Source organism: Haliotis cracherodii, unplaced genomic scaffold (genome assembly GCF_022045235.1).
Source record: "Haliotis cracherodii isolate W230 unplaced genomic scaffold, xgHalCrac1.p SCAF_19, whole genome shotgun sequence".
Lineage (NCBI taxonomy): Eukaryota > Metazoa > Mollusca > Gastropoda > Lepetellida > Haliotidae > Haliotis > Haliotis cracherodii.
In genome coordinates this window covers 14,352,890-14,365,906 of record NW_027266274.1, presented here as the reverse complement: position 1 = coordinate 14,365,906, position 13,017 = coordinate 14,352,890, and the positions used below count along the sequence as shown (strand labels likewise).

The following is a 13,017-nucleotide window of genomic DNA, read 5'->3' as shown; positions in this document are numbered from 1 at the left end:
TGAATTTTTTTTAACCAGTCATTTGAAGCTCCGTAAAACATGGGCAGTAACTCTGTCAAAATTAGTCGAAATGAAACGGGACTGTAATATGTGTATCGTCAACATGTCGACATCTTGTGTGTAGAGTGTCGGGGATATTCTCTGGAAACTGTAGGAGGAGTTGATTTCACAAGCTTAGTACCCTCTCTCACAATTAGGCAAAAGAAGCTCCGTAAAACGGGCAGTAACTCTGTCAGAATTAGTCAAAAGGAAACGGGACTACTATTTGTGTATCATCAACATGTCGACATCTTGTGTGTAGAGTTTCAGGGATATTCTCTGGAAACTGTAGGAGGAGTTGATTTCACAAGCTTAGTACCCTCTGTGGGACGGACGAACGGACTGTGCCACGACATAATCCCCCTTCGGCCATTCTGACCCAGCGGGGGATAAAAACCATTCCTTTGAAGGAAGCCTTCAATATTTCTGTGAACAAGATAACACAACACCCAATATGAGCTCCTTCGGCTGTTTACTTGTGATTTTATGCAAAAGTCTGCAACAGATCTAGCAGTCATTTACAAACTCCAAAATGATTTCACACCACCAACGTGCTGTTCTTTCAGTTCTACAAAACAACGCTGTGACTTCCACAGCTCCATCGCAGGACCCACAGCAGCCACAGCGTAGTTGCCGCAAGCCCACTCCTTGGCCTGAGCTCATGGTCCAGACTGTCATCTCGTCATGGCTCCAACAGTAACACATATCGCAGGTGAACCCACAGCCATTAAAAATGTCTCATTGATCTTTCAGATTTCATAAAAAATTCAAATAAAACATTCTACTAAGCATAACAAGTGACATTTCTTTATTGTTGCCTACAGTGATAAATATTTTGAGAAATCAGGAAAGTAGTGACATATGCTTGATACTGTTGCCAAGATATGAGAGGGACAGTGTCATAACCATATTGCCAAATAAACATTCAGTAAAAAGGTACACATAGTTTGTCAACATCTGAATATGAAAGACACATGTTGACTTCATTTTGTAACCCCAAATACCAATGAATATTTTACTTGAAAATAAGTTTAAAACATTTATACTCTCCCCAGTGAGTTACCATGGCAACAGTGTGGACAATGAGCATCAAATGAGATGATGGCGACATATAAATGCTTAAAATACTAAACATATACAAATAGATATATTTTTCGTTTCTTAATGCTGACAAGAAAAGACCTTTTATTGAAGAAACAGTTTATTTTTGTTAAAACTATCTTTTTAAAATGGCGACAACTCATGTTGCCACTCAAGCAGTTTCCCTCAAGTCCCAGAATTTAAGGATATGAAAACACAATGAGTCTCCCAAATGAACATGATTGAAAGCACATTTGATTATGTCATTATATGGGACACCATTTCAATTCCCAATGTTTTTTAGTTTTGGCTGAAGCATGATTTCAAGTACAAATACCACCAAGACACATTCACGAACATTTCAATGTAATTCCTACACAAAAATAATAAGTATTCTGACAGGTATAGCTGTAAAATCACGCTCCAAGACATCACAGGTATCTGTCGAGTAATGCAATGCTTGATGCCGAGCTCCAAAATCAGGAGGCACGTCTCAAGCAACGTCCATCACTGTTTGCACCAGAGCAGTAGGAACACACGGATAACGGAGTCTATATCATCATCGTAGGGTTCCAATTTCATAGCCTCTCCCACTCCACTCCTCTCAGGCAGCATCAGCAGCTTCTAAACCAGACCATGTACTTAAAATACCTAGCGCATCTTGTATTTTAATGTGTCGCTCATTTCGGACAGTTCACCCTTGAAGTCTACGTCAACCACAAAATCAAGATCTCTCTGAAACATAAAAAACACAAATATTTTTAGATGTGCAGGCTACAAATGACTACATTTGTTGTTGTTTAAATTCCCACTCAGCAATATTCCAGCTAAATGACAACGATCTATATATTATCAAGTCTTGACCAGGCAATCTAGTGATTGACATCATGAGCATCGATCCACACAATTGGGACACAATGACATACACGAACCAAGTCAATGAGCCCGACTACAGATTCTGTTAGACGCCTCTTACGACAAGTGCTTGAGATGAACTTACTAACTCACACATGATCAGGCACTAAGTGCTGCGGTACCCAACTACCTCGCACGTTTGACAAACCACTACAAAGAGTTGCTGATATTTCCATCATGTCCATTGCAAAAGAATTTTCTGACTCAAACACCACAGGCATTTGAGCCCATTCTGTGTCAAGTGAGTGAGTGAGTGAGTTGGGTTTAACACCACTTTTAACAGTATTCAGTTATATCACGAGGTGTCAGCTTAACGTGGGAGGAAAGCCTGAAGGCAAACCGGAATTTGAACCCACAATAAGATTTCAGGCGTGCCCAAGGGACGCAACTCTGCATAGTGACGACTGGGCTAACCAGGCCCACTGGACATGCATGAGTGTTGTTTAACTGTTCAAAATTGTACTCATTCCAGCTGCACAGCAGCAGCCTGTAAACCAGTGACTGATATCACGAGCAACGATCCATGCCATCGGGATGGGATACAAGCAACAAGCAAGTCTAGACCACTAATTCACCGTTACCTCCAGTAAAAAGGACGGTTGGAGGACACAGTTCCAGATAACACCTTGCTACTCACATTGTTGCTTTTGTTTGGTGTCATGGAAAACGTTCCGTAGATCTCCTCTCCCTTCTTTATAGTGAGGTCGTTCTCACCCAGGTAGAAAACGGTCTGCTTCCAGTGGGTATATGGCGCCTCGGGTGCTGTAACAAAGCAACACTGAATAGAGTGATGGGTATTGACCTGGCTTGGGACTGCAATTTATTACAATACAACTTTACGTATTGCAGTATGTACCACAATATATTACATGCGTTCTTATATTTGTACTTTGATATGCATATGAGCAATTTCAGTGGATGATGGTCGCTGTTTGTGCATTACCGTAATCGACACAATAGCGCCCAGAACGCTCTCAAAATTAGAAAATTGAATGCGCTTATTAGAATACAATTTTGGTTAAAAACAGAATTGAAAGATCATAAAATTCGCAGTTTGGCAAACGCAGAAAAGTATCTGTGTCCGTATTTTACCCCTTAGAGATTTATGTGTCTCACAAATAATACCATGTGCATCCTTGGAAAATACCACAGCGAGCGCTTATTCGAGCGGGGTGCTAACTACATTGAATACATTATTAAATTTATCTTCAAATTTCTAACCATATTTTATTTCTTTAAAGTCTGACAGACCCATACACCAAAGTAGTTGTCTGCCATTTTGTTGGATGTTGCTATGGTTACAACACATGCGTAACAAAAATCTGATTGCGAATAGATACAGGTATTTTCTTAACTTTTGTGATATAAGTTCATCAGTATTGCAAATCATTGTATACCGGTAATACAGTGCACCTCTAATCATATATACAAGCAACTTCAGACATGAGTCTTCAAACTGTTCCAATGGTGTTGACAATTCAACAGTACACGTAAAGATCAGTCATTATAGCAACAAGCAGCAATGTGAGTGAGTGAGTGAGTGAGTGAGTGAGTGAGTGAGTTGGGTTTAACGCAGCTTTTAACAGTATTGCAGTCATATCATGGCGTGTCAGCTTAACGTGGGAGGAAAGCCCGAAGTGATGCAGGTCTCAGACGTTTACCACTTCGGTGAAACCACGAGCACGGGTACGGGGCTGACAAACCTAGAAACATAATCGGGGCGAACCAGGATTCGAACCCACAATCATAGGTTTCTGGCGTGCCAAAGGGACGCAACTCAGTACAGCGAATCGCGTCGCCTTAGACGACTGGGTCCCCCGTGCCCCCCAGGAGCGTTGTGAAATAGGGAAGAGAATTTATCGATGTCAACTTCTTTATTATGAGGAACACAACGTTTTGAATGCTTACTCCTTCATCAGGTGAATTCATCTGATGGAGTAAGCATATACTCCGAAATGTTCCATAAGACCTGAACCCACCTGTGGAGAAACCTGTTCGCTTGTGGCATTTTGTGAACTCCATGTTGAAGAAAGTGACCAATGCATGACAGTAGTCGTTACGCCGACATTGCAAGTGGAACGGTGAGGTGAAGGTCATGTCATCCTCTGTTACTGTGTAGATGTCAACTTCCTGAAACCATCAAGAGAGAGTAATTATGGTTTTACCTAATTTAGCAATATTCAAGTAATATCATGGCGGAGGACACCAGAAATAGGCTTCACACATAGTACCCATATAAGGAATCAAAACCCAGGCCTTCAGCGCGACAAGCAAACGATTTAACTGATAGGCTACCCAACCGCTTCTGAAATCATCCAATCAGTAGAGTGATAAAACCTAAAAACCTTACATTACATCAGTGGACATTTGTGAGGAGCAAGTGATTTTTTAATTTTCAAAACTTCAAAATAATGTTCCCCATCTGAAATTTAGGTATGGAGCTACGATGCTTTGAAAAGACATCAGTTATATCACTCCATGTCAGCTTAATGTGCAAGAAAAGCTAAAAAGGATGTAGGACCACCGCTTTGGTGAATCCCACAAGTGTGAGTATAGTGCTTACAAACTTAGAAACAGAATCAGGGGGAATCTGGGACTCAACCTCAGGGTCCCCTTGGTCATAGGTTTCTGGCATGCAAAAGGGAAGCAACTCTGGACAGTGAAATGCTTCGCCTCAGGCCACTGGGCCACATTTAAAGTGCAAAGCTGACACCACAAGGATCATTGTCAAGATGAACATCATTGGGCACCTGCTCCTGGTAAGGACTAAGGGATGTAACTGCACATTGGATTGCAGTGCCCATTACCAATGCTAACAGATAATGCACGGTTGGACTGCAGTCAGCTACATCATCTCTTAATTTTCTAACTGAAGTCACCTCTTCCTTGAAACTTAAGTTTCTGGAACTATTCTGGAATTGTGGCGGAAAACTTTGAGGTTCTGCAGAAGATGCAATAATGCATGGCTTACCTTTATAAGACAAGAATTGGAGACAACTTGTTTTGGATCCACCACGTCCACCAGGGGTTCTGAGATTGCTACACTTCGTATGACACTCATGTCAAATCCATAGACATTGTCCCACCCTGAAACAACACAATCTCTACATAACACAATGGAAATACAGAACCAAGATGAAGGGGGATTAGTGGGAGACACTATGGAAGTGTTATAGTGTTTAGAACCCAATATAATCTCATTCATGACAAATCATAGGTTGCTTTTTAAAAAATCCCAAACAACTCAACCTCAAAGTGTGAGACCTATAAGGATCCGGGATAGAATAGGACTTCGGTAACCCATACTTGCCGTAAAAGGAGACTATGCTTGTCGTAAGAAGCGACTATGAGGATCAGGTGGTCAGACTTGCTGACTTGGTTGATGCATGGCATCAATCCCAAGTGTGTGGATCGATGCTCATGATGCTAATCACTGGATTGTTTGATCCAGACTCGTTTATTTACAGACCGCCGTCATATAACTGGAATACTGCTGAGTGTGGCGTTGAACAACAAACAAACAAACAAAGGTATGAGTCGTTGGTAAATCCGGGGTTGGGGGAGGAAGTTGGTCCAGTATCATTTCAGTCAAATTTAGAGTTATAATATGGACCACCATTGGCAGATCTTACCTTAACATTAACAGAATTTTTCTGGACCAGAAATGGCTTAAATCTCAGGCTGTGTATATCTCATCAGAAGAAATGAGTTGAAATACAAGAAAGATTGTGTTATCTGACCTATTTACCAGCGCCCCTTAAACAAATCAACCACCATATGCCTAGATTAATGGGTGCGTGTTACGATCCCCTTAGTGCTAAGATGGTTTCATGGAACAGGGCCCAGCTCCCTAAGGATGGGAAGTAACTACCCCCTCCCCCCGGGACCAGGCTGAACCACTCACAGTTAATCTTCTCATCCTTGTACTGACGGTCTTCGATTCCTGTGATGTATAGCGTCGCCCTGTCAGGGAAGATCAAACCTCCTGGTGCCTGGAAATGAGCAGTACAATTAATTTAACAAATCAAATTCCATGATTCCAGTTGGAAATAATGCTTGCCATAAGAGGCGACAACAATGGAATCGGGTCGTCAGACTAACTGACTTGGTTGATGCATGTAATCGTATCCCAAATGTGTAAACTGAAGCTCATGATATCAATCACTGGATTGTCTGGTCCAGACTCGATTATTTACAGACCATTTCCATTTATCTCCCAGACCAGTTTCATTCCATAATATTCCTTTTGTTTTTTGTTGTATGAGTCTTTTTTAACCTCTTGTTTGTATGTGAGAGAATGACTAGCCGATTGACATTGAAAACAGTGAGAACCATGTGTCGAACCTTAAAATAATCCAGAAACAATGGACATTTTGACATATGTATCCATGTTTCATCATGCGTTAATAAACATGGCATTTCTTATATGAATCCCAACTGGGGAACCATCCTCCGTATCAACTGTGCCCAAGAAACAGATACCAATGATCAACACAACCTACCAGCCACTTGTCTCTGGCAAAGATGACCGTCTTGAGCATGGACTCGTAGAAGAGGCAGTAGCCCATCCATTCACTGATGATGATGTCCACCTTTTCTATACCATCAGGAAGCACGACCTCCTCCACCTTGCCTCGTACAAGGGAGACAACTGAAACAGACACATATTACCATGATCTCTAAGCAAAGATTCCAAAGCCCTGCACTTTCTGTTGTCGTAATGCAACTGCACTCAGCATTACTCCAGCTACATGATGGCAAGGATCAAGTCTGAACCAGACAATCCTGTGATTGATATTGTAAGCAACAACAGGATTAGAACTTAACACCAGCCTGTCTGCCGTCGGCGAGTACAAATTCCTGCAGGCTAGTACAAATTCCTGCAGGCGAGTACAAAAACCTGCAGGCGAGTACAAATTCCTACGGGCTAGTACAAATTCCTGCTGGCTAGTACAAATTCCTGCAGGCTAGTACAAATTCCTGCAGGCTAGTACAAATTCCTGCAGGCTAGTACAAATTTTCCCATTGTGCTACCATTACAAGGGCATCTTATCTTTACTCGGGCAAGTAAAGCTTTTTAGTTGTAACCCTGAACAACCCACATGGTTGGGAACTGGTCACTAGTCACGCTTACGTTCAAATGTTCTTCATATTCAAATCTTATGTTTAAACATTCACGTTCTTGTAAGATGGATTTTGAAAATTAGGGGAGGCAAATAGGAAAGGTTTAAGATTATTTATCAACTTCTCATATGAATAAGGCAACCGCTCTGTATATGTATGTCAAGTGAAAACTGTTCCCAGAGGTCAATAGCATGAGCAACAATCCACACTTACCGCAAACCAAGTGCTTTTTGGCAAGCAAATGGTTGGGGAGGGAGAGAGGTGGGGGAATTTTAACCATCTTAACTGCAGACCTGAGGCCTAATATCGGCCTCTCAGCATGATTAGATAAATCCTTGATAGCAGATAACATCCTGAGATCCGCATTTTCAGTCTACTTTACAAGCATGGATGTTGTCGAGGGAATTCAAATTGGTAGAAAAGAAAATCTCCCCATGTTTGTTTGTTGTTTAACACTGTACTCAGCAATATTCCAGCTATATGACAGCGGTCTGTTAATAATCGAGTCTGGACATTATAATCGTAAGCATCGATCCACGTAATTGGGATTCAATGACATGCATCAACCAAGTCAGCAAGTCAGACTTCCCGATTCTGTTGGTTGCCTCTTACGACAAGTATTGGTTGCTGAAGACCAATTCTAACAGTGGTCATCAAAGGTCAAATCTCCCCATGGATAGATGTGTTTGTGATCCTTTCGCGACAACAAAACTCCACAAAGCTTTTTCACAACAAGCAAAGTACTGTAGACCACCCTTGCCTCACTCACAGGGAAGACTGAACACTGCACATACCGTTGTCAAGGTGATTGGCTTTCACTATCTTCTCTGCATACTCAATGATGTTTGAGCACTCAATCTGGAAAAACAATAACCATGGTTACTACCATACACTCATTTCCACCCATGACAAATGTGAGGAACAAAACAGACATAACTGTACACAAAGATATTTTAAACACAACAGACAGACAAGAATGCTGCATGCCGCTGATTGATAATTTAACACAGATGTGTGTTCGAAGGTCGTAACCAGTCCAAATACATAGTACATACTGAACAAAAAAGTTAGGGATGAATATTTTGGGGATATTGTCTTGTAGTGAACAGTGGGCAACAATTTTATAAAAAAATATCCCCAAAAATATTCATGATCCCTAAACCCTCTTGTTTAGTGCAGAAAGCAGTCAAATGTGTTTCCATTTATTGTCATCTGTGAAAACAGCTGGATTTGTACTCCAAATTACCATCATACAATAGTGACCACTTACGCCGATGACCTTGGCAGCACCAGCCTTGGCTGCGAACATACAGAGGATCCCTGTTCCACATCCAACATCCAGGACTGTCTTCCCCTTGAACAGGTGCTTGTTGTAATACATAGAGTTTCTGTACGTCAAGGTTCGCACTTCATCTTTCAACATTTCCTGAAACAAGAGAATATTTATATCATTTGTCTAAAATATGACAATTTTTAAAACAGTGCCATAAAACGGATAGGTTATGCCTTAGTTAAAAGTAGAGTGTCAAGATAAACAAAAGAAGTGTAATTTCCAAATAACCACTTGCAGTTTTTTAACAAATGCCTGAAGTAACAGATTTACATGGACCCAGAGATGGGGTTGACATTGGAGGACGACATCATGTCCGTGAAACCTGGCAGCTGTGCAATTCTTTTGCCGTTCGACCCATGAAGATCAGGGGTAGAATAGGTCTTCAGCAACCCATGCTTGCCGTAAAAGGCGACTATGCTTGTCAAAAAAGGCGACTAACGGGATCGGGTGGTCAGGATGACTTGGTTGATGAATGTCATCGATCCCAATTGCGTGGATTGATGCTCGTTATGTCAATCACTGGATTGTCTAGTCCAGGCTCGATTATTTACAGACCGCCGTCATAAAGTTTGAATATTGCTGAGTATGGCATTAAACAACAAACCAAAATCTTTTGCCGTTCAGCGCCACACTCAAAGTTGCTCCAGCTATATGACATTGGCCTGTATGTAATTGAGCCTGGACCAGACAATCCAGTGATTGTTACCATGAGCATCGGTCCACACTATGGGGGGATATCATGACAAGGGTCAACCAAGTCAGCAAGTCTGACCACTTGAGTCCTTACCATATATTTTCAGAGCTACAGATAAGCAGCGTATTTGTGTAAAATAACACCCAAAAATATTCAAAACCCAATTACTTCAATAAACTTACATACAGAAACACGTGCATTAAATGAAAAACTCAAATGTATAAAAACAGCATGCGTAATTACCCATTGAAGCTTTTTCAGCATGCGTACAAATGAGCTAATTTCCGAAACACAATTACGAGCTAATTTACTTTCGGAGTCAGGCCTATATAACATTGTAGAACAGTTATATACATCTAACACATTATTTAATTTGTTTTAAATCTTAAAATGTTAACTAATTTGGGGAAAACCCAATAGAGTGATGAATAGATGAGTGAAAAAATATTGGTTACCCAATGAAAAAAGTGTAATAATCCAATTAAAATAGAAACCCCAGAGTAAAAACTATATTGCTCAAAAAGTTATCTGGAGCTCTGTGTTTTTTGTGACAACACAAAGTATCCATGTGAACAAGAGACTGTCCTCTAAATACTCTTACCTCATGGATGCCGAAATGTGCGTAGGAGTCAAAGTAGTAATCTTTGGAGGTCATGTCCTCCGCGGGGAGGGCGGGGCCTGCGGGGTCGGCTGGGCCATTGGTGGTGCCGCTGCTGCTGCTGGGTGTAGCCTGGAATCATTCATGTTAAAATCCAGTTGTGTGGATTTATCCAGGGTTCAAAGCTAAGTGTCTCCAACAGGCAAATTTTGTGGAAAAATGTTATCTTGTTCAAAATTGGATATTTTTAATGTTCCACTTTTCTAAAAATTGGAGGTATTCTAGGATTGAACTTAGATACTGCATTCAATGCAAAAATATGAAACCAATGATTAAAATCTCTTCCTATATATTTTGACCATGTTATCAGTGAAATCAGATTATCTTAGTCTGTTTCCCAGAGCCTAGAGAATAAATTAGAAAGGAATCGAACTAAAGTCTAGAGTGATCGCCTCAGCTCTGGGTTTGGAATTCATTTCATATCTTGTAGATACATATTTTTAAGCAATGACTATTTCTGGGACTAAATGTTAGTCTGAGGTTATCTCTACGAAACTATATATACTACTCAAGAGAATTAAAAAAACCTTGATTCCTTCATATCATAATAGCTAATCTGTCATGCCGTGGTCTTGTAGGTCTTCCAATTTGAAGCACTGGGCATGCTTACTCAGAAAAATAACCACCATGTATGGACGACGAGGGTTAGAAAATATTTATTATTTGAACTACACAGATCTGCACATATACACTAGCTACTCAATGTTGAAAGTGGTATCAGTACAAGCACTAGTATTTCCTGAATTGTACAGGACAGCTGACTTCTAATGCTGCCAGCCCAAGCCAGAATAAATATGCAGTCTCTGGAGAGGCAATCACTTAGATTAGACCCACATGATCTGTGCATGGTTCTTGGATTCTTGGTGCTACTATAGTCCATTTCTAATGTAGACAAAAAGTATTACATGTGCTTTTGCAACAGAATTATTATCCATTTTGTCTTTGCTTGAATTGTTGAAATCTTGGACATGGTGAAGTTATCAAGTGCTAAAGCACCAGCATGGTAACCATTCACTATCATGATGTTGCAGCTCCAAACATTAAGTTTTTACCACGCAGCACCCCTGCTGGTCTGATTTAAACACCCCTCACCCACCCTGAAGTGAAGCAATCAAAATTTGAAACAGGATCCATCTCTGGTATAATAGGTAGATTCTATATGATCAAGTCTGAACAAATCTAAAATGTTATTATCACCTTCCCTCAAAATGCATTTTATAATACTACCAAGAACTTCAACAGTCCAAATACGACAAATTGAAAAACCCGGGCTCTACCTAACGCCATGCTTGATCAGTGGCTTCGCCATGTGTTAACCCTTTGTGTTCTGATTAGCACAATGTTTTAATTTCTTAAACTATTAACATAATCTTCCACTTTCCAATTAGTTATCAAACCTAATAATTGCCTACATAGTGAATGACAAATGCTTATTGAAACCACGATCGTGTCGAAAATAAACTTTCAAAAGATCCTATAGTACCTACCGGTTAAATGGTCAATAGCTGCATCCGATGAAGTCTGGGGCCATTTTGATAGATAAACATTGTTACCGATATTGTTAATTGATGTATTAGTGCCGAAACGTTTGCTATATTTGAACAGTTTTGAAACATCATCTCAATATACAAACGCAATCCTAACAAGCAGCATTTAAAAAGCTGCCAACCAAATTCACGTGTTCAGCACGCAGATCCCATGTCATTATTGATCATAAAGAAATTTCATTTAAAATGGCACTATCATCCCTTATAATCTGTTCCGTCCATAAACAAAGTTGTTTTCTATGTTAGTCTAACTCTTAATCGTTGTTATTTCGAACAATTTAACAAGAAAACACGAATGTAAGCTTACCTCCATTTGTTCGTCAGCCATTTTCGTCTTTCTCAAATTCTGAACTGCGCGCACATGGTTGTGAAGTACGTCATCATTTCTTGCCTACACACCAACCAATGACGAGGGTCACACATTACCTATTCGCCGTCGCACACAAGCAGCTGTCTGAAATAGTAAGTTATTTTCAGATGTAAATTACATCACACTGAATTTGACAATATAGTGTGTTGGCTGATAAAGGTGATTTCTGATTATTACATAATGCCTGTATCAACTCTGTTTGAATTGCTATGACATGTCAATGGAAGTGACAGCTGATTTAATGCACTGGTTAAACCTCAAATGTGCAGCGCACTTGACATTGTCATGGGCTGTGCGAACAGTAGTGAATGAACTTGAAATTTGACTCTTTGACTGTCCCGCCGGTCGGCAATGGGACGATTGTCTCTGAAACTAAAATATATATAATCAGCCGTTTTGGGGATTTTGCGCAGTGCAAAATAATTAACATGATAAAATATATTTTACATAAATCTATAAACTGCGTGCAATATGTATCATGTAAAATAACGTTTTGTTTTAGGATAAAGTGTTCATTCTGTCACAAATGTTGAGTTACAATATTATCCAGTGCATTTATTGTTTGGAAAACATATGTTGGACTGTGACACAGGTAAAATGTAATCACGATTTAGTCTCTTTATGAATTATAACTAATTACTATATACTACTACTCATTTAGTTTTAAATGATTTACAGTGATAGTTATGAAACAGGTTTTCGAGTTAAAATACTGGGTAGGTAAAAAAAATTGAATACCCCCTAAAAATTGCGGATACCCAATCAAAATGAAACCCCTGGGTAAAATACCCAAATTACCAAAGGCTTATCTAGTGTTCTTTTTTCTTTTATGATTTTATTTCCATTATATTTGTAAATAAGTAAAATTATATGTATACAAGTATGTAATAGTTAAAATAATGAATGACTTAAGTCATAAATCTTAGGAAGAAATCAAACTTTCATAGCTGAAAAGTATAGTACCATTTGGTTTGTTTTTTTTCTTCACAACTTACTTTCATTTTGTTTACCGCTGCACCTGATTATAGACCTCATAGCAACCCAAGTGTTGCTATCAAATGCCACATGTTCAAATTATTGATGTTTTTGTTGAAAGCATTGATAATTTTGCTTTCAACTCAACAGAAATGTACAATCCATATTTTCAGCACATTGAACATATTGATTTATGCTGTGAATATCTAATTGAAGATAAAAGACTGTATGATAATAGCAGTTATTTAACGCTTTGCCTGCCAAATGTAACACTTTATTGTG

The 13,017-nt window shown here is 39.6% G+C and overlaps 2 protein-coding genes across 2 annotated transcripts in view; one reads left to right on the top strand and one right to left on the bottom strand.

The window, feature by feature from the left end:
* Positions 1–494: 494 nt before the first annotated feature.
* LOC139466776 (protein arginine N-methyltransferase 1-B-like) lies at positions 495–11,795 on the bottom strand. Its single transcript, XM_071248452.1, has 10 exons — positions 11,698–11,795; positions 9,787–9,915; positions 8,429–8,584; positions 7,953–8,016; positions 6,537–6,685; positions 5,939–6,026; positions 5,006–5,121; positions 4,014–4,164; positions 2,672–2,796; positions 495–1,854 (listed from the first exon to the last, which is right to left on the bottom strand). The coding sequence occupies exons 1-10, from the start codon at positions 11,716–11,718 to the stop codon at positions 1,771–1,773; spliced, it is 1,083 nt and encodes a 360-aa protein (XP_071104553.1). The 5' UTR covers positions 11,719–11,795; the 3' UTR covers positions 495–1,770.
* The window catches only part of LOC139466777 (CD151 antigen-like), a 33,119-nt gene continuing 31,888 nt past the window's right edge, over positions 11,787–13,017 (top strand). The window contains exon 1 of the mRNA XM_071248453.1: positions 11,787–11,852. The gene's annotated coding sequence lies outside the window, so the exon portion shown is untranslated. The remainder of the gene's footprint in view (positions 11,853–13,017) is intronic.